Raw genomic sequence first — 21,731 nt, forward strand, 5'->3', positions numbered from 1 at the left:
AATTACTCCTTAATAAGCAATAAATTCAAGCAGATTCAAGGTATCCTGCCGCTGGGGCATTATTGGAGTTACCCTTTAAAGTGCATCTTTACTTCTGGCTAAAAATAATGAAATCCTGCCTTATTGCTAATAGACTGGATGTACTTACACAGGTAGCTTCTCTCTTTTTTTTTTCTTCACCAGAGACCTGATAACATTTCATATTTAATGGAAAAAGTTGGCAAATGTGGATCTTCATTGTTGTTCTTTAATAATTTGGGTGGGAACCATATACTTGTAATTGTGGCACCTATTTCCCCCAATACAGCATAAAATTTGTGATACTGGACTTTACTTATTTACGGATTAGATGATGTCATGCAATGGCTAAAACAAAATGGAGCATGGACCTTCTCCCACTTGACTAGTTGCATAAAATGAAATCTTTATTGCAGGTAAAAATAATAAAGATTTCCAGCCAAAACTCATCAAAGGGAAAATGAGCATCAGCAATTCTGTTTTCTAGAAGATAGAGTTAGATACAAATGGAGGAGGTCATTATTTTTCAGGCCGAAAAAAAAAGTTAGCAATGGGAAGGGCCACATGACTTTAACAAGAAGCAGATGAGCAAAGTAAATGATGGGAAAAGCCAAGGAAGACATGGAGTGAATGAGGCAGAAGCGGCAGGCACAATCAGGAGGAGTTTGGGGAATACAAAATAACAATTGTCTTTTTGCATCCAGGAATTATATAAAGGAACTTTAACTGCAGAGGAAACATTAGTCAATCTAGTCTGTAAGGATTTACATTTGTGTAGAGTCAATGTATATGTGTCCTCTTGTGTATGTCCTAAATAATCAACAAACTTCTGACATGTCAAACATCTACATCAGAAGACCAATTTGGAGGATCCAGGAAATGTCTGAGATAAGTTGCTCCTAACTCTTTGTGCATGCTTCCAATTGTATTGGATATTGGACTTATTGGAAATTTTTCTTTGAATTTACTTAAGGACTTCACTTTTTTTAAACTCATGATTCAAACTCAATACACGATCGCAACATGTTAAGGGTTAAGCTGCAATTCCCATCACGAGTACTGGATAGACACACATTGACACACACATCTCCCAACAGAGTTTCACAAAATTATGTTTTTGTTATAAAATAGCCATCCTTTGACACACGTTTTGGGATATGGTCAGCCATGAGGAAAGTTAAAGAAAAATGACCAAATGCCTGCCTAGCAGATTTCTGCAGCACATCCCCCTAGTAGTCAAGATCTCAATGAAAATAAATATTGTAAACCTATAACTGTACAGACTTAGATTTGTGATCTATTGCGCATTGCGATGGATATGAATGTGCAATGGGGAATTACAGCATTACTCTCGTTTTATAAACTTTTCACATGTCTTTCCGATATGTCAAAAGTTTAGCTCGCACCATCCTCAGTGCTGAGACCCGCTGTGATTGTTAGTTATAGCCAGGTGAAGTGCGCAGCAGCATGCTTCATTCACTGGCTGACTGATATTTTCCGAATAAGAACCCCGTTCTGATCAGACGCTTCTCTACTATCCTGTGGCTATAAGTTTTTGGGTTCTGGAATACCCTTTAGATGACCCCTTTAGTATTTAGATGATCAGGGTTTGTCAATATGAAAACTAGCTTATAATTTAGAAAGCTTTCAATTATATGCTTTCTGGACGCTTCAAAGAAAACTTTGAAAATGCTTAAATCCCAATATGTGGTAAAATAACATCCCAGCAAATTAATAATTACCGTGTGTTCTACTGTCATCTCACATTTCCCTTTTACACCTATTACACATTTTTTGTTTTAATAAAACTTCCATTTGAAAGATAAGACGAGTTACAGTAGCCTGAAAAATTGCTGTATACTTCATCGATAGACCACTTTGGTTCAATTAACTGATATTCTTCTTTTTACTTTTGGAACAGATTTCTTTATCCTTCTTGTTATCTGCTAAATGCAAACAAGTGATCTTTCCTAATTACTAATTTCTCCTTTCGTGTTCTATGTTAATCCTTAAATGGGCATTGCTATTTGCAAAAACTTTCTATATAATGAAGATAATACCATTATATGTATATTTGCAATATACATTGGTTAAAAAATGTGTGTATATTTGGGTGAAAAAAAGCTCTATACTTCTTACCACTAGGGGTCCCTGCACTGTCCAGAACACTGTCTTGTCCCTGCAGATATTGCCTATGTGTCTCTGTGCTGAAACAAAATACAGAAAGTGTAGGCGGGACAAGCAGGGTTCTGTCCAGGCTCCTGGCTTGTCAATCAGCCTGCTGTGTGAGCCGGGCGCATGTCACAGAGCCTCAATGCACAGAGCAGCCAGTTGTCAGATCTGAGGAGTGAGGGAGGAATTTCCCACATAAAATGTGACTGAAACAATCATTAATCCATATGTCTACTCGGACCGTGTAGGTATGGCGCTAGATAAGTTAAATGCTTTTTGTCTGTGAGTAGTCCTTTCATGGACAAAAAGTATTTTACTTGTCTAGCGCTATAGCTACTGTATATTGCCCCAATAGACATATGGATTAATGCTTTATTGAGTCTGATAGAGCTTGATACTGAAAGAGTTTAATGTTGGATTCATCTACCTGAAATTTAAGTCCTGTGTTGGCTATGTTGTGAAAAGGGTAAGAATGATCTCATGTGGGAATGCCCTTCCTTCTCAGTGAACTGCATGTAGCTTGAGTAACATAAACAACGAAATTAAGAACCAGAAAAAGATGAAAACCAGAATTTAAGCACAGCGACAGGATCAGCACCAGTTAAAGAGTGAACCTAGAGGATTTTTTTTACATTTCTTCACAGGTACACTTTAACTTTACTGTATGTTGCCCATAATAATCTACAGATGTGTCTACTCTAAAGCTGTCCCTCCATTAATGCCATACTGACAGTCCAGGTCCCCACTGCTGGCAACTTTGTGTTCTTTGCCCTAACACATAAGAAATGACCCATCAGCCAATCTCTTAACCAGTAAAGTGTGAGCATTTCCTGCGTGTTAAAGTGGAGAACAGAAAGGGCTATGAATTGACACTGGTGGGGGATCAGTGACAGGTAGTACATTGAAACATAAAAATATTGGGCGGTTTCTTACTATACAAATGTATTATAATTTCTCAACATGCTAGCAAAACCCTCAACAAACTACAATCAGTACTGCTATATACATATATCATAAACCTCTCCTGAGAGTTGTGAAATCATGCTTTCTTTCTAAACTAATCCTCTCAAGACATACATTTTGTGCCATGAGGAATGGTAAGGAAGTAATATAAGTACAGTATAATAACCAGTGCAAAAGATTTTCCACTTGGAATTTACTCTCTAAAGAGACATCCTAACTCAGAAGCTACAGTATATAATTTTGGTAGAAAACAAAGATATGGAATGCATAAATCAGAATGTATTCACAACCATATTTCTTCATTACTTACAGAATTAAAGCCTAGGGGTGAATCATGAAAAGAAGTCGTGAATTACACAGGCAGCTCTGGCTTTATATACTGTATGTAAATGCATTTTGAAGCGGCATGTAGGAATACATTGTGGAGAAGCAATATACGCTCGCTTCCAGTCATCTGCCCAATGTAAGAGCAAAGACACCAATTAATTGCCAAGAAGAAATGTATAAACCTGCCTGGTCGTAGTCATTACCTCTGTCTTGTTATGTTAAGAATTAACTTTATTGATTTGGATTTCACTTTGCAAGAACCACACAGCTGCCTTTTTAGGACTTTTATAAAGATTCAATTGCCAAAGGGGCTGTTGTAAAACTGGCAAGTACCACTTAATTTAAGTTAGTTACAAGTTTTTCTTCATCTTTTTCATAGAGTGGAAAGGGCGATCAATAGGGTTTTTATACTCCGAACAGATAAGACGAAAGAGCTGTTATGTACTGTTAGGCAAAAGAAGTCAAAACTTACGTAGAACATTCTTTATAGTCCTAAATAAGAGAAGAGGCGGAAACTAACTCAACTGGTAAAAAAAAAAATTGGTTTCTATTTTCTATTTGTAATTTTTTTAATTACCTTTTTTTGTACATTATTATGGGGGGGGGCATTCAACAACAAAAACTGTTTTTTACAGCATTTAGAGATATGTTTTACGGCAAGCCACATTGACATAGGCAACAACAGCATGGAGTTGTTCTATTGAAATGAATGGGAAAGGTTACTCTCTGGTCTTTAAAGGAGAACTGTAGTGAAAAATTTTCCATTTCCCCTGTGCCCGGGCTGCAAAAGCAAAAAAAACTAACTTTAACTTACCTTTCGACGTTCCCTCGTTGCGCTGATATCGGTGTCCCGGTCCTCTGGTGCTGGTCTTCTTCCTGCTTCCTGTAGACAGTGAGTCATACTGCGCTCAGTGTAGGCCACAGCGATGTCCTGCCTTGGGCGGTGATAGGCTGAGCACACTGTCATGTAAGGAGCCTGGGACCCACCTTTTCCCTGCTGCCTGGGCTTGTTACATGACAGTGCGCTCAGCCTATCACCGGCCGAGGGACATCGCTGCGGCCGGTGATACACTGAGCGCTGTATGACTCACTGTCCCCAGGAAGCAGGAAGAAGACCAGCACCGGAGGACCAGAACATCGATATCGGCACAACAGGGGAATGTCTGCCCTGTGCACTGAGGCTTTGTAACATGCCCCTGGCTCACAGAGCAGGATGATTGACAACCAAGGAGCATGCACCGAGCCCTGCCTGTCTCATGCACACTTCCTGTATTCTGTCTCAGTACAGAGACACACAGGTAGTAGCTGCAGGGACAAGACAGTGTTCTGAACAGTGAAGGGACCCCTAGTGGTAAGAAACATAGAACATTTATTCATCCCCCAAAATATCCTCTTTTTTTAACATTATATAAAAAGTTTATTGCAAATGCCCATTTTAAATAGAAATAAAAAAAGCTGATGATTTACAGTGAATGAACTAATTTGTAAACACAATACAGTGGCCCCTCAAGTTACAATATTAATTGGCTCCAGGACGACCATTGTATGTTGAAACCATTGTATGTTGAAACCATTGTATGTTGAGACTATAACTATGTGGAAACCTGGTAATTGGTTCTGAAGCCCCAAAATGTCATCCAAAAATAGAAAAAAGTGACGATTAAAGAAAAATTAGTAGATAACTAATACACACAAAGCCTTACATATAAAATTAAGAATGAGCTGCTGGAAGCTGAAAATCACTGTCTATGTAGAGGACAGGAGCTTCTTCAGGGTCCTGTACCGTATACACGGTGTCCTAAAAAAGTAAAATGGAGCAACCCTTACTTGGTGTCCAAAGGAGCAGCTAACCCTGGTACAGGTAAATACCTCCGTGTACTGTAGAGAGGCGCTACCAGACACCAGTCAGTGCATACACTTCAGTAATACAGGTGTTTTACCAGTGAATGCCCATTCTGATTGGTCGGTTCTTCCAGCCATTGACATGTTTCGTAGATCCGGACTGTCTGTAGCATTGTATGTTGTGTCTGGTTTCAAGTTACAATGGTCCAGAAAAGACCATTGTATGTTGAAACTATTGTATGTTGAGGTCATTTTAAGTTGAAGGATTACTGTATATGATTATTTTTTTATTTCTTTAATGGGGACAGTTTTCGGGCTTACAGACGCTTTCAATTATAATACTGTAAATCCTGTCCGTACGGGTATCGGTGCAAAAAATATTAATGTAGATCAGTTCTTACATTTCCGTTCATTTCCAGGTGTTTATTTTTTTAATGAGGTTTACGGCTTTATGTTTATTTCTAATTACTATTAAGATGAAATGTAGTGATTCTTCTGCCTCTTGTTTTCATTTGGGCATGTAGTATATAAAATAGTCGTAAACACCTCTCATATTACTTCATCGTTACAGAAAGTAATGTAGTGTAATAATCCTATTACGGAAAAACATTATCTCGGGATGGAAAGCAGACGAACGCCGCCTTCTGTCCATAAGCTGAGGTCAAAATGTTATATTGTTTCCGCACACTGCCAGACTGCTCAGGAGTGACAGATACTATATGGCGAGTCTCTACCCTCCGCGACCTGCCCTTCACAATTACAGCTTAACAAGATAGGCCAGAACAACAGATTATAATGTGCACAGAAAAAAAAAAAAATATGAAAACTAAAAAAATAACGTACGACTATGTAAATACAATTTAGGGCAAATTTAATATAATCCTTATACTTAGAGGATAGTCACACAGCTTTTTATATTTTACAATAACAAATATACAAACTAAAGGTATAGTACAACACCAAATAATGTTTGTTTCGTAATTAAATGTTCTGCCTTAATTAAATATAAATTATTTTAGTAATGAAAAATGTTAATCTAGGTCAAGTTTAGGAAAAAAAAGGTCATACACAAATTTCTCTTATTGTAATTATTACTTTGTAGCTTTATGACATCTACATTCTTTGAATCCTGTGAATAAAATGCATCCCCTAGCCCCTTAAATCCTGTTTTAAAAAAAAATTATTTTATGGTATTTAATTCCCTTGTTTATGTTGCTCACACTGCATGCAGTTCACTGAGGAGGATGGGGTGTTCCTTTACTTGCCCTTAAAACTAATGTGGGAACTTCCTTCCTCCCTTCTCAGAGCTGACAACTGGCTGCTCTTTGCAATGAGGCTCTGTGACGCCCTGACTTACACAGCAGGCTGACTGACAAGCAGGAAGGATGCACAGAGCCCTGCTTGTCCCCTGACTGTCTAAGCATTCTGGGAACTGTAGTTTTGCAACAGTAAATAGTAGATAGCTTATAAGTGACTAATCTTATACCTGTTTACAACAATATTAGCTGAGTTCTGTGCAGAGACTGTACCGGGCCGTACATACAATCTGGGACTGATTTGCACCAGATTAAACCTGCACCTGACTGGGAACAACTAACTTCTTCTGCTAAACTCTTTGAATCCCTTTCATTTTTAAAATGACCGTTTTCTCATTGCCCAAGTTTTCTTTTCTATTTGCAAAGTCCACAGGTTGTAAAGGTAAGTTATCATTTTCCATTATAGGCCGGGTTCACAGACATAAAATTTCGCGCATATATTAAAATGTGCACCATTATCGCAGATAATGAGTCCTTAATCACCCTCTGGAAAATTGGCACATAACTTTAAATGTATGTCAAAAAATGTACGTAGTGTGAACCCAGCCATAATGGCAGATTAATTTACTTACCATTTACTTACTTACTCACCATTCATTGACATAATTACCTTTCATATGTTTGAGGATGTTTCAGAAAGTTACTTTAGATTGTTCAGCTGTTGGACAAATGTTTTTGTGTCATATCTGTGATTTTTGTATTTGTTAGGAAGTGAAGAATCTGGGTGATTATCCTCTATATTTGGCGCTTTTATAATTTGTGCAGGGGATATAATGCATACAATGCATTCGTAAAGTTTTCAAACTTTTTCACTTTTTTCACATTTTGTTATGAAAAAAATCTATTTCCCCCATTATTCTGCACTCAATACCCCATAGTGGAAATAGAAAAACAGATTTTTAGAAGTTTTGGTTAATTTATTAAAAAGAAAAAACTGAAATTTCTTATTGACAAATATTTAAACCCTTTACTATGACACTTGAAATTTAGCTTTGGGGGGGGGGGGTCTTCTTTTTTATTTTGATCATCTTTGAAATGTTTTTACACCATTTGTTGCTTAGTAGTGATGAGCGGCAGGGGCCATTTTCGAATTTGCGATATTTTGCGAATATATTGACGATTATTCATCCTGTGTTCGCGAAATACGCACATTCGGTGTGTTTCGCATTAAAATTTGCATGTGAAAAAACAAAACAAAAAATATTCGGCATTACGAATTTCCAGCACTATATTCTAAACATTTGCGAAATAGCGAAGTGCCGACATTCACAAAAAAAATTTGCATTACTAATATTCGTGCTCAACACTATTGCTTAGGAGCCCAGTGGAAGGTCTCACATAATTGAAAAGCTTTCTGTGTGATCATACATTTAGAGATAACTGTCAATTACTGATTTGGACCGCCCACTGGACTCCTAAGCTCAAAATGCATATAAATGTATTACTCTTTACTGTCAAAACTGCACATGAAAATATGTTCAACATGTCATGTTATCTTTAACATGCAGACAATGCAAATTCTGTTGTGGAATTTTACATTATATATATATATATATATTATTTTTTTAAAACATATTTTATTGTTATTTTTCTTTTTTGTTTTCATAAAAATGTTTTTTTTTTATATTTTAAGTACTTTTTGTCCTTTATGCCTAATCTACCGTATTTTTCGCCCTATAGGACGCACCGGCGTATAAGACACACCCTATTTTTAGGTGCAAAATCTAAAAAATTAAAGATTTTGAACCCAATAGTGGTCTTCAACCTGCGGACCTCCAGATGTTGCAAAACCACAACTCCCAGCATGCCCGGACAGCCGTCGGCTGTCCGGGCATGCTGGGAGTTGTAGTTTTGCAGCATCTGGAGGTCCGCAGGTTGAAGACCACTGGTATAGGAGGTAATACTCACGTCTCCCTGCCGCTCCGGACCCGTCACCGCTGCCCTGGATGTCGCTCCATCGCTGTCGCCGTGTCCCCATCGCTCTGCTGCCGGCCTGCTGCTGAACGTCTCTGCCGGCCGGGTATCCTCGCTCTCCGTCGCCTTCATCATGTCGTTACGCACGCCGACGCACGTACGCGACGACGTGATGATGAGGAAGGAGAGCGCCGGCCATACAGGGGATCCCTGAACGGAGAAGACACCGAGGAGGCAGGTAAGGTCCCTCCCGGTGTCCTGTAAGCACTAACCCGGCTGTTCGGGACCGCCGCAGTGAAATCGAGTCTTATACGGCGAAAAATAGGGTAACTATTTAGCTCTGTTTATCATGTAAAAATAGATTTATAATGCAACTTCACACAGAAAAAAAACTAAATCTATGATCAGTTCAGTGGGATCATTTCTGACATTGGCGCCATCATCTCCACCTGATATAAACTAAGACTAGATAACCCCTTGTGTCTACATGACTTTTCATGTATCTTTATAAATGTCTTGTGCAGCAATGAAGATTTGTTTGACGATTTTTCTTGCTTTTTAGTTAATGTTATTTGACTATGAAATAACTTTAGGCAACAACATTTGGCTCAGTACCACCAAATATTGGGGGGTTGGGGTGGCTTCTGTATTAGAATAAAAAAAAATGATTACCAAATTAGGATAAGAGGGAAAACTTTTCATGAAGACAAGGGGAAGAATGACATACTCCAATGTTACATAATATAGGAAAAATGTTATAGTCTCAATATAAAATGCTACAGGTTAGAAGTAAAATCTCCATGAAGCAAGTAAGAAGTCGTATTCCAATAGGATAATTCAGCATTTGGACAAAATGATTGCTCCCAAATAAATATCAAGTCCCCACGACCGGGTCATTCTGGAGATAAATTCTGTCATTTGCAAATTTAGAGATTCCCATTGCTGTCAATTGTATTCTCCTGCACAGTGCACACTACAGAATTTTAGCAATGGGGCTAATGTTGCTGAAATTCTGCCGTCGAAAAAATAATCTTGGCCATTCTTTGGTGGAATCCATGCAGAATACCTTGCTGTCTATGAGGACAGCAACTGATTCAGTCAGAGCCGGCTGCTCTCAGCTTCTTGAGATTCAGTAATCTGACCCTAGCCTTAGGCAGCAAAGACAAGGGAGCAGCACTCTCATATGTCAGGTGGCAGTAAGCATAAGATAGTCTTCAAAGGGGTATTCCGGTGGAAAACTATTTTTTTTAATTTTTTTAAATCAGCTGGTGTTAGAAAGTTAAACATATTTGTACATTTCTTCTATTTAAAAAATCTTAATCCTTCCAGTACTTATCAGCTTCTATATGCTCCACAGGAAGTTGAGTTGTTCTTTTCTGTCTGACCACAGTGCTGTTTGCTGCCACCTGTCATGCCCCCTCCCATAGGCTTGCATTGAGGGGCGGAGCGTGACATTACACGGGGGCGGAGGTGTGACGTCACACGCCGCCTGCCCCGTGGCCGCCAGTAATCAGACCCGGAGTGAATACGCTCCGGGGACTGATTTTAACTGGGGTGCTGCGTGCAAGATCACGGGGGCCCCCAGCGGCGGGACCCCCGCGATCAGGCATCTTATCCCCTATCCTTTGGAGAAAGGTGATGGGTGTGAGAAAGGGGAGGGAGTGGTGAAGCGGGACAGCAGACAGCTCCCGCTCCACCATGCTATAGTACGGGAGGAGGGGCAACAATCTCGGGGGGGGGGGGGGGAGGAAATTGCCCTGTTGCGCCCGCCCCCCCAGATCTGCCACTGGTGTGGAGGTCAAATCTGGCGGGGTGAGCGGCGATGAAAAACGTACCGCATCAGCTGCTCTGACTGCTGGCCGCCATGGCCCGCGAGAGTACAGAGTTGCGAGAGTAGAGAGGATTTAAACTTTGTTCTCTCGCGGTCTTGCAGCGCGGGCGGCTCCGCTCCTCGACGGCCTTTTTGGCGGCCGTCTGGGCCTATTTTACTGTAGAGGCCTAGAGCTGCAGCTCCATCAGCCCCTACGTTAATCCGGCCCTGGTCCTGACACCTAGGGGACAATTTACTAACTACACAGTGTTCATATATGCATTTATGCACATTTTAACACGCACAAAATAAAAGTTATATTTTATAGGGAGGGTCTTAGTTTAGGGTACCCCTTTGGGGGTTTCCCCTAAACTTGTGAAATTATATAATCATGATCACACAGTCTAGCCTGTATAGCCTTATAGGAATCTGCAAAGTGACTCAAGCATTTACCATGTCCTTTAAAGGGGTACTCCGCTCCTAGACATCTTATCCCCTATCAAAATGATAGGGGATGGGATAAGATGTCTGATGGCGGGGGTCCTGCCACTGGGACCCCCACAATCTCTGTGCAGTGCCCGGCATTCTAAGCAGTATGTTTAGAATGCTGGGTTCCTGCGGTGAGGGTCGTGACATCACACCACGCCCCCTCGTGACGTCACGTCACACCACTACATTCATGTCTATGGGAGGGGGCATGGTCGCCTTCACGCCACCTCCCATAGACATGAATGGAGGGGGCGTGGCGTGACATCATGACCCCCGCTGCCCAAACCCAGTGTTTTGAAAATATCTTTCAGAACGCCGGGTGCTGCAGAGGTTTTGTCCTTGTACTAGCTCCTTTAATCATGAGTTTCTTATGCTGTCTTCTTGTTCTCCTGACCTTTTAGGTTGTTTCCAGACTACCCCTTTGCTTAATGATTTTGTACTTTCTTTTTTGACTTGTCCTGCCTGACCATGCTCTTTCTGTTTGTCTGGTTGCTAATCAATGATCACCTGCTCGCTGGTTTGTTCCTTTGTTAACCCTGTATGTCCTGACTTTCTACTAGACTTACGTACTGACCTTTTCGCTTGTTTCCTGACTACACCTTTGCTTTTTTATTTGGTACTGTGTGACTTCCTGGTTCTGACTTGGCCTACCTGACCTTGTTTTTTCTGTTTGTTCATCTGCTTACTATTATCCTGTCTTTGATCCCTTGTCTGTTCCTTGGTACACCCTTTGTGTTCCGACTTTCTCACTGACCTACATAATGGTGTGTTTTTGTGTTGACCTGACTACACCCTTCACTTGTTCATAAAAGGGTCCATCGTCTAGCGTGGATTGTTACGACCCCCACCGCCCAAAGCCAGCGTTCTAAAAACAACTTTTAGAATGTCAAGTGCTGCACGAAGATCGCCGGGGAGGGTGGGGGGGGTTAAGGGATAGGGGTTAGGGATGAGGGGGCGGACCCCCGTGGTCAGACATCTTATCCCCTATCCTTTGAATAGGAGAAAAGATGTCTAGGGGCGGAATACTCATTTAAAGTGATTTTCTGGTGGGATAAAACTTTTTAGTAGGGTTAACGCTAGTTTTACTCTAGCATAATATGGATTCATTTTTGTGTCTGTACGAAAGGGGTTGTCCGGCAAAAAAAAAAGTAGTTTTTTTGTTTGTTTTTTAAATGTACCTGTATTTCAGGAGATTTCTCAGGGTAAGCTTCCCTGTGTGTGTGCATGAGGAGCAGGACTATTTCTGGCCATAACATTATAATCTGCAGCTCTCCCTCCTCCCATCTCCATAGACTTTAATTGCTTGTCTTGAAGACACAGGACAAAATTGAGTTGATTTTTAGAGAAGATTCAAGCAGCAGGAATGAAGGGTGGTAGGGGGTTAAAAATTTTGATAAGATACAGGAGAAATAAGTAATTTTTGTCCAATAAGATATATAACAAAGTTTCTTATGTTCCCTTGTACTATTGATTTATGCAAAGTTTGTTGAAATGACAGTGACTATTTACGTATGCCCAGGCTGCCTGCTTATACAAAAACAAAAAAAGCAACTGTACTATCCTTCCGCGCACCCCACAGCCTCCCTTATCACAGTGCCCGGTGTCTTCCGCTCTGTACTTTCTGTACTGTGTTCAATCAATGGAGGAAGGACACCTCTGCACCCAGGGATTGTCTGTGCAGCAATGTGTCACACTAATCCCAGCACCAGGGAGTAAAGTTCAGCAGAGGCCGGTGGTATGGTCGGTGCTCATCCAATTACTGGTCAGAGTGGTGTCCCGCTCCAGCCTAAGATTGGCTGAGCTGCAATGTCATGTACTGAACACAGTACCAGGAAGTGCATCGGCACTGCAATAATGGAGGCTGCAGGGGAATGAGGAAGGTACATACAGGTAAGCTGGCAACATGAGCATATTTTTAAAAAACTTTTTGCCGGATAACTGCTTTGAGGCCAAAAGTCCTAGTTTGACCACAAGTCTGAGGACTTGAAATGATGGCTCTTAGTTTGGGTCATCAGCTCTGCAGTCAGACTGGGACTTTAGCAGTCAGACTGGGGCATCAGCTACAATCCATCTCTATTACACTAGTATGAAACCTACTGTAAAAATAAATTAAATAAGCATTAATATCCTGCCCGAACCGTACCACACTGCAGGTCCAATGCTTCCCAGGTCCTCCCTGATCTCCATCCCCTGGTACCTGATCTACAGGAAATGACTGAGAATGTCCCATTGATTTGATTGGCTGAGAGGCCATGTCCTGTTTATTCCAGCACAGCTGCTTCTATGCATTTTATAACTCTACCTTGGTCATGTGATCACCTGTCTGTGCTTAATCTCCCAGAATGCCAGTCCTGGGTCCTGTTTTCCTGTGAACTACAGCATGACATCTCCTGTATACTACTGCTGCTGCTATCTTTACGGTATCATTATATATATAGTAGTTATATACCGCCACTCCTGCTCTATCTGTATACTGCTGCTGCTATCTTTATGGGGATATAGTAGTAATACACCTTCCCTTCAGCTCTATCTGCTGCTGCTATCTCTATTAGATCAGAGAATATAGTAGTTAAACACCCCCTCCAGCTTTATCTGCTGCTGCTATCTCTATAGGTTCAAGATATATAGTTGTTATACACCCCCCTCCAGCTCTGTCTGTATACTGCTGCTGCTACCTCTATGGGATCAGGATATATAGTAGTTCTACAACTCCCCTAAGGCTGGGTTCACACTTCACGTTTCTTGCTGCAGTGATTTTGTTTTTGCTGTGATTTTACCAAAATTGTGTCAAAAATGGGGATACTGTACCGCAATTGTACTACACTAAAATCGTTTCATTTTTACCCCAGAAAAAGTGGCCAAACTGCATTAAAATGTGTGAAAAATTTTGTATGAATGAAACGTGTGGACACAGCCTAAAGGCTCCAAAGAGTCTTTATAAAACACCTCAATTATGATTATAGGTCAACTAACTTTTGCAATATTTCTCTGAAAAATGCATTTGAATAATAAAATGCATCTTAACTGCACATGGTGGGAATTGACCCCCAACCCCTTATGAGTCTAATTAGTTCAACTGGGCGAACTCCAGCACCAGGAGCCTAATTAAATGATTAGCTGGAGTGATCAAATATCTGACCCTCAGCCTGATGATTCATAGGAAATGTAGGCTGCATTACAGAACCCACATTATTGTGCATTTGCAAATCAAAATGGAGCCTATCCCATGCCTGCCACATCAGCAAAAACAGGTAAGCACAAAGCATGCTCAAGAACCTCTACATTATTCTCTAATAATAGCCTATGCCAGTGTTTTCCAACCAGGGTGCCTCTAGGTGTTGCAAAACTACAACTCCCAGCATGCCTGGACAGCCAAAGGCTGTCCAGGCATGCTGGGAGTTGTAGTTTTGCAACATCTGGAGGCACCCTGGTTGGGAAACACAGGCCTATGCTGCATTATACAAGCAAAAAAAAGAAAAAAATCTTTTTTTTTTTTTAGTAAAGTTTCTTTAAGTAAAGTTTCTTGCAATTACTTATGCTGTATTCTGTTACAACTATTTGTCCCCTATTACATACATAAAAGGGGTGTAATGCTAATTCTTACAATGCTCTTAGATGACTTCCGTAATATCCCCCCTTGGACCAAACAAATTACAGTATGGAAAATAAATTTGATGACATATAATGAAAAAGACAACTCACACGACACAAATTCATACAGCGTTACAGATATCTCAGATTTTAATTCACCAGACATCAGAGAGAAAATATATATAATATAAAATACTTAATGTAAATTACTTGGAAATCAGTAAAGGGCCTGGCAGGGTTGAGGTGGCGTCCAATTACACACAGGACCTCTACCTGCTCCTACATTATCTATCATTGAGAGATGTGCATTGATTTTTAATTTTACCTACTGGAGTTCTATATTTTACTCAAATGAATAACCAACAGAGAGGAGTTGGCAAATTAAATTCTCCAGGACTGAATCTCTAAATGATCCCAGTAATGAAATCCTGTCATCTTCGGAGGGTTGCAAGAAATATAGCACCTTAGATGGACTAGAGTTGCAGTCACTTCAACTAAGAGGTCTGAAATGTTTGTAAAAGAATATGTGTAGAATCTGTGTTCCCACATTTCTGGTGGTACTAAGATCTGGCTGAAGGTATTGGGGTCTTACAGGCAATGCTTCATGGGCTTCTTCACCCGTAAAAGTGCCTTCAAAACATATGACAAAGAAAATATCCACATTGACACCTGTAGACAGCTGTTTCGATGGTTCTGACACAAACCTGTAGACAGCTGGTTTGAGGTTCGGACATCTACCTGTAAACAGCTGTTTCAAGGTTCTGACTCAAATATGTAGACAGCTGTTTCAAGGTTCTGACACAAATATGTAGACAGCTGTTTCAAGGTTCTGACACAAACCTGTAGACAGCTGTTTTGAGGTTCTGACATCTACCTGTAGACAGCTGTTTCAAGGTTCTGACTCAAATATGTAGACAGCTGTTTCAAGGTTCTGACACAAATATGTAGACAGCTGTTTCAAGGTTCTGACACAAACCTGTAGACAGCTGTTTTGAGGTTCTGACATCTACCTGTAGACAGCTGTTTCAAGGTTCTGACAAATATGTAGACAGCTGTTTCAAGGTTCTGACACAAATATGTAGACAGCTGTTTCAAGGTTCTGACACAAATGTGTAGACAGCTGTTTCAAGGTTCTGACACAAACCTGTAGACAGCTGTTTTGAGGTTCTGACATCTACCTGTAGACAGCTGTTTCAAGGTTCTGACACAAATGTGTAGACAGCTGTTTTGAGGTTCTGACATCTACCTGTAGACAGCTGTTTCAAGGTTCTGATACAAACCTGTAGACAGCTGTTTCAAGGTTCTGACACAAATGTGTAGACAGCTGTTTTGAGGTTCTGACACCCACCTGTACACAGCTGTTTCGACAGTCTATCCCAGTGGTCTCTAAAGTGTCGACATCTGGATGTTGCAAAACTATAACTCCCAGTATGCGCAGACAGCTGTTGAATGTTCGGGAATGCAGTAAGATGTAGGTTTGCAACCGCTAGAGGTCCACAGTTTAAAGATTACTGTTCTAGTTCCTTAACAGTTACAGAGCAGGGCACTAGTTGGCTAGACGAGATGCCTTTAATGCAGCTCTGGTGGGTGCTGGTTTTTATCGAGAGAAGGTTAGAAGTCGTAAAACCATCATAATATAAATATAAATTGAAAAAAAAAAGTCTCCATCACTTGTTGGTCATCACATTGATTGACATGGTTCCAGTGGGGACCATTGAGTGTCCAGGGGGGTCCATTGACTTTAGCTACCTGGCACCAAAGGGCCTTGATGTTCCAGGAAAATAAAGGCACATGAACCACAGTGGGGCTTCTCTAAAGCAGAGGTCCCCAACCAAGTCCTTAAGGCCCACCAACAGTCCATGATTTGAATGTTTTCCTGTTCTTTTACGATGGAGTAACTAAAAAACAAAACTGGATTGTTGGTGGGCCTTGAGAACTGGGTTGGGGACCACTGGTCTGGAGAAAAGGTATTTATCAGCAGATTAACTATTGGGGTACACATGAAAACCTCTGTCCCCTGTGACAGAGGTTTTGTCATGACCCCCGCCACCCAAACTCAGTGATTTGAAAATAACTTTCAGAACGCCGGGTGCTGCAAAGGTTTTGTCCTTGCACTCTCTCTTTAATCAAGAGTTTATTATACTGTCTTCTTGTTCTCCTAGCCTTTTGGGTTGTTTCCTGAACTATGCTCTTTCTGTTTGTCTGGTTACTAGTCACCTGCTCACTGGTTTTTCCCTTTGTTAACCCTTTGTGTTCTGACTTGTGACTAGACTTACATACTGACCATTTCCTGAATACCCCTTTGCTTTGTGGTTTGGTACTGTGTGACTTCCTGGTTCTGACTTCGCCTACTTGACCTTGTTTTTTCAATTTGTTCACCTGCTTGCTGTTATCCTGTCTTTGCTCCCTGGTCTGTTCCTTGGTAAACCCTTTGTGTTCTGACTTTCTCGCTGACCTACATACTTGTGTGTTTTTGTGTTGACCTGACTAAACCCTTCACTTATTCAAAGTAGGGTCCCATCACCTAGGGTGGATTGTCAAGTAGGCAGGGAAAGGGCTTTGGGGGAGCCCCAGGCTGCACTTTTTCCATAGGTGACAGTCTGCCTCTAAGATCACCCTTTTCTTCCTAATTCTTAAAACCTCCAGAATCATTTGCAAAAATGTGTGTATGTTGAGCTACTTTGATATGAATGGCCCGTGAAAGGCCTACCATTCAGCATAATGGAACATCTGTAAACATTCGTAAAGTAACAAGGTAACAGCTGATAGAGCTATGTTTAGACATTAAACATCTTGGACACATGGGCTCTAGTATGTTGAAGGCTTTGCACAGCTGAGAGCAATGTTAGAATCATTATTCCCTCTAAAATTAATCACACAGAATTAACTACAGTAGAATAGCAGGTCGGAAAAGTCTGCGGCCCTCAATTTATTGCATTTCTAATTATTCTTTTTCCAGAAGTAAAAGTTTAGAACTATTAACCTTTGCAACATTATTCTCCAATATACTACATAAGAGGAATGTCTTTATAAGGCTAGGTTTCTACTTGTTTCTTGTTTTTTTGTTAAATTTTTTTTTGTGAAAAAATGCAGCGGCCAGATGCTAACTAAAAAAGACCATGTTATTTTTGGACAAATTTTCCCCCATTTCTTCAATAGAAATCTTTGAGTCACAGGATGAAAGAATCACATGAATTGCCATGATAAAACACAGGAAAAAACTCCAAAGGGGGGGGGGGGGGGGGGGAACCAAGATTAAAACCTACTATTTAAAAAAAGAACACAGAGTTTTCTTTTTACAGAGTTTTTTTTTACGTCCCCTCCCATAGACTTGCATTGAGGGGGCATGGCGTGACATCACGACCCCCGTAGCCTGCACCCAGTGTTTGAAACAAAATGTTCCGAACGCTGGGGCAGTGGAGTACCCCTATAAATTCGTTTTTAAATCGGGTGCATGTGTTACGATACGATTTGTCAATAGATCCGTTTAAATATATGATTCTTTGCAATTTGAAAGAAATATTAATAACAATGATGACAAAGATAATAATAATAATTTCGACAAGGAGACTCATAATAATATCACTGTTATTGTTATTATTATCATTAATAACATTATTTTTGTAATAATAATTATTATTCATATTATTATATCTAATAATAATAATATCTTTGCTGTTATTATTATTCTTATCATCATCATTGTTTTTAGTATTGTATTTACTTATTACTGCATCATTTTACTTAAAATAGATTTCCTCTATTTTTTAATGAAAGCTGCACATCTTTTGCAGTGCAGCTGGTAATGGACTCAGCATTAATAATAACTCTCTATAAATGCAGACAAGGTGCTTAAGTTTCTTGGAATTAAGAAGTGAATTGTAAACCCTACAATAAGAGCCAAGTAGACGGTTATCTCTGGCACAAGGTACCAACATCTACATTAATCCATTGCAGATTAATTTCACTTTCTCCAAGAAGCAAATGACTATGATAGATTACGTGTTTAGGCACCTGGATAGAACTGGAGAACATCTAATATAGACTACGGTATAAAAGATAGCAGTGCACCCTTACCTAATACCCAAAATACATATAACAATTTAGGCTTCACGGGTCACATCAAATATGATATCTACATAAATATAATTTGAATCAACTAAGTTTTTTAGAAAGTTTTATTTTATTATCATGGCATTGGATTAGTAGTAGATGCTTTAAAAATTACTTAGGTTGTGCATTTGTATCCTTACAAGCTTCAATGGAACCAATGGTGATTTTGCTCCTTTGGTTAAGGGTACGGTCCCACGTAGCGCTTAGGCAGCTGTGCAGCAGGAAATTCGATGCATATTATTTATTGAGCATACACACAGGGCTATCTGCCAGCCTCGCCGGTGACTGTGAAGCACGTCCCCGCCTCAAAACCTCATTGAACACACAGGGCTGTCGCAGGCTATCCCTGTGTATATGCTGAACAGAAAATATGTATCGTATTTCCCGCTGTACTGCGTAAGCGCTACATGGGACAGTACCCAAAAGAGGTATTCTGGTTAGAAGGAATTTTGACCCATCCACAGGATAAATGATAACTGCTAAATCAAGTTGGGTCTGACTGCTGGGATATCTAATTCCATTTAAGACCCATATCCACTGATCTCATAAATGGTGCACCTTGGCCTTCTGTTTGATCCAGCACATAATCACGACTAGGATGACTTTGATGGGCTTGTCCCAGCTCGTCCTCTTCTTTTTCCTGTTTGCAGCATCTGGAGGTGCTCCGAATTGACGAAAGCCGCAGTACTGGGGAAGTTCTAAAGTTTTTGTAACTTCCATTGACCTTAATGGGAGTTGTATAAATGGTGTAGCTCCACAAGGTGGTCGCCGAGGTGGCCACTACTATGTTTATGTAACTCCGTTGCTTGTGGAGCTACACCATTTGCACAGCTCCTATTGAGATCAATTGAAGTGAAGCAAATTGTGTAAGTTCCCTACTTTGGATGCTTTTCCGACCACCTCTGGAAGCTGGAAACAGGCAGGAGATGGTCAAAAAAAGAGGAGGAGATAGGACAACCGCTTTGAATGAGTTGGGGGTGGAGCATTTGCCCTGCTGTGAAATTCAAAGTCTATGACACAGATAAAATCAAAGGGATCATTTGTGGGTGTCCCAGTGATCTGAGTTATCACCCTATGTCAGTGGTCTCCAAACTATGGACCTTCATCATGTTTTCCAGCATGTCAACATGTGGAGGTCCATTGATTGGAGGCCACTGCCCTATACGGTGGATAGGTTATACTCAAGTCCAACTGAAATGCCTCAATGAGTGTGTTAAAGGCTCTAAGTGTATTTCATTTATCAAAAGTAACAACCTTTCTATGACCTAAACCTTATTTTATGTAGATTGGACTAGGATTGGCCTGTATGTATGCACTGTATCTAGTTATTTCTAATTAATTTTGTTCCAAAACATTTTCTTTTGACAAATGTCATCCTAACCTTTATTTATTATTTATTTTGTTTTTGTAATCTACTAAAAGTCAAACCAAATAAAATTAAAAATGAAATAAAAAAAACACAAAAACTCCTCAAAATTGACCATGTTCTTGGGTGGAACAAAATCTGTTTAATCTGTACGCAACACAAAGCAGAGCCACTGTATGAATGGAGGGTTTCCTACCTCTTTTGTGACTCGATACTCGAGCTGGTGGCACAGTAGAGTGGGCTATTTTGGAAAAAACTGGACAGACAGGGAAGGAAAAAAAATCAAATTAGAAAAGAAATAAAATAAAAATCTTGAAAATGTAAAGAAATCAGAAAGTAAAACAAATTCAATGATGAGGATATTGACAAAAAGAGCACAGATGGTACACGCATTGTATTACACTTGACAATGGCAATAAAAAAACAAAACTCGATGTAATAATGGAGCTTATAGTTATGGAACTAATAATGGAGAATAACCAGTGAGATAAATAATGACCTTTGACCCAACAGCTGATTTGAAAGAAAAATACTTCACACACAGTCAAATAAAATCTGTGATAAATAAACTACTACTACTACTACTACAACTAATCATCATAATAACAACAACAATACACTCAGTGGCTATAACGTCTTCAATACACAAATATTTTGCTATCTATATTATGGATAGTTGTTTTATAAAAATTTCAGTCCGCTGGGACCCCCTATGATCACCTGTATGGGGCCCGGATATTCATCAGTCCGTGGAGCTCTCTGGCCCACTCCTTCAGAGACAAGCAAGTGTCATGGTCTTCTCAGCCAATCACAGCTAAGAACCCCTCCCCCCTCCCGGGTGTATAAGGAAGACACGCCCCTCAATGTACAACATTTACACCTCCTGAATGTATAATTCCACCCATCGCCTGATGTCACTCCTATTTTTAAAATTAAGCTCACGCCCATCTGACTGATTCCCTGAAATGTTTTTAAAAAAACTATAAACCCTCAAATCTTAAGAACGGGAGAGCATATTAGGAAACCGTATAAAAATGTGTGTGATCAGGGCACCCTGAGATATTTATTGACAATACAATCTTTTGGGGGTTTTGAGGAAGGGGTTGGCCACAGGTCCTCTTTAAATATTGTAACACATGTTTTTTGTTTTCCTTCCAAGCCACTTTCTCTGATGGCCTGTAATGGACCAATCTATTAAGCCGCTCTATAACTTTTCAATTAAGTTGCAGTTAAATAGCATAAACATCTCCATTTTGCAATTCCATTCCAGTGTATAGAAGTTACTCTGAGAACACAAAGCATTACTTTTATCTTGAGAAACGGTTTATTGCAATCGCTCCGCAATAGTACAAGATACGCCATACAATGTATTTAAAAAGTCACTCAACATTTTATGTAGATTCTATTTACAGCCAAGGCTCGACACGTTTCGGAGCAAACCACATAATCATAAGTGTTGATAAGGCGTTCGCCCCGAAACGTGTCAAGTCCTCTGTGTTCCTGCCTTGAGACTGTTTGCATGTTCATTTGGACTTTTTTACGGTACCCTAAGATTGCTGGATCCTTTTTCTGATATTGTTTGGACCTGCTACACTTGTGGAATATTTGTGCACATATATCTGGAAATATTTGCACCTTTTTCTATGTTTTGAGCCTACTCATGGATTTGGTGAATAAGGGTGGTCAGCTAGTGACTAGGTAAGTATACAATTATTTTGAGGGATGTCTGCGATACTTTTGCCTAGAAATCTTTTCTATACTAGTCAATAAGTCCCCTCCAGTCTATTGTTTCCTTAGACCATTTTGCTGC

General features: G+C 40.1%; 1 protein-coding gene across 6 annotated transcripts in view; it reads right to left on the reverse strand.

Moving 5' to 3' along the window:
- NTNG1 (netrin G1) overlaps nucleotides 1-21,731 on the reverse strand; it is a 330,399-nt gene that overhangs the window by 54,716 nt on the left and 253,952 nt on the right. For 5 of the 6 annotated variants that reach the window (XM_056523403.1, XM_056523401.1, XM_056523402.1 and 2 more), the window contains one exon: nucleotides 20,118-20,177. The exons of the other annotated variant lie outside the window; for it this stretch is intronic. In XM_056523403.1, coding sequence (XP_056379378.1) covers nucleotides 20,118-20,177 — 60 coding nt within the window. The remainder of the gene's footprint in view (nucleotides 1-20,117; nucleotides 20,178-21,731) is intronic. 6 annotated transcript variants of the gene reach the window in all.

The sequence above is a fragment of the Hyla sarda genome, chromosome 6 (assembly GCF_029499605.1).
Source record: "Hyla sarda isolate aHylSar1 chromosome 6, aHylSar1.hap1, whole genome shotgun sequence".
Lineage (NCBI taxonomy): Eukaryota > Metazoa > Chordata > Amphibia > Anura > Hylidae > Hyla > Hyla sarda.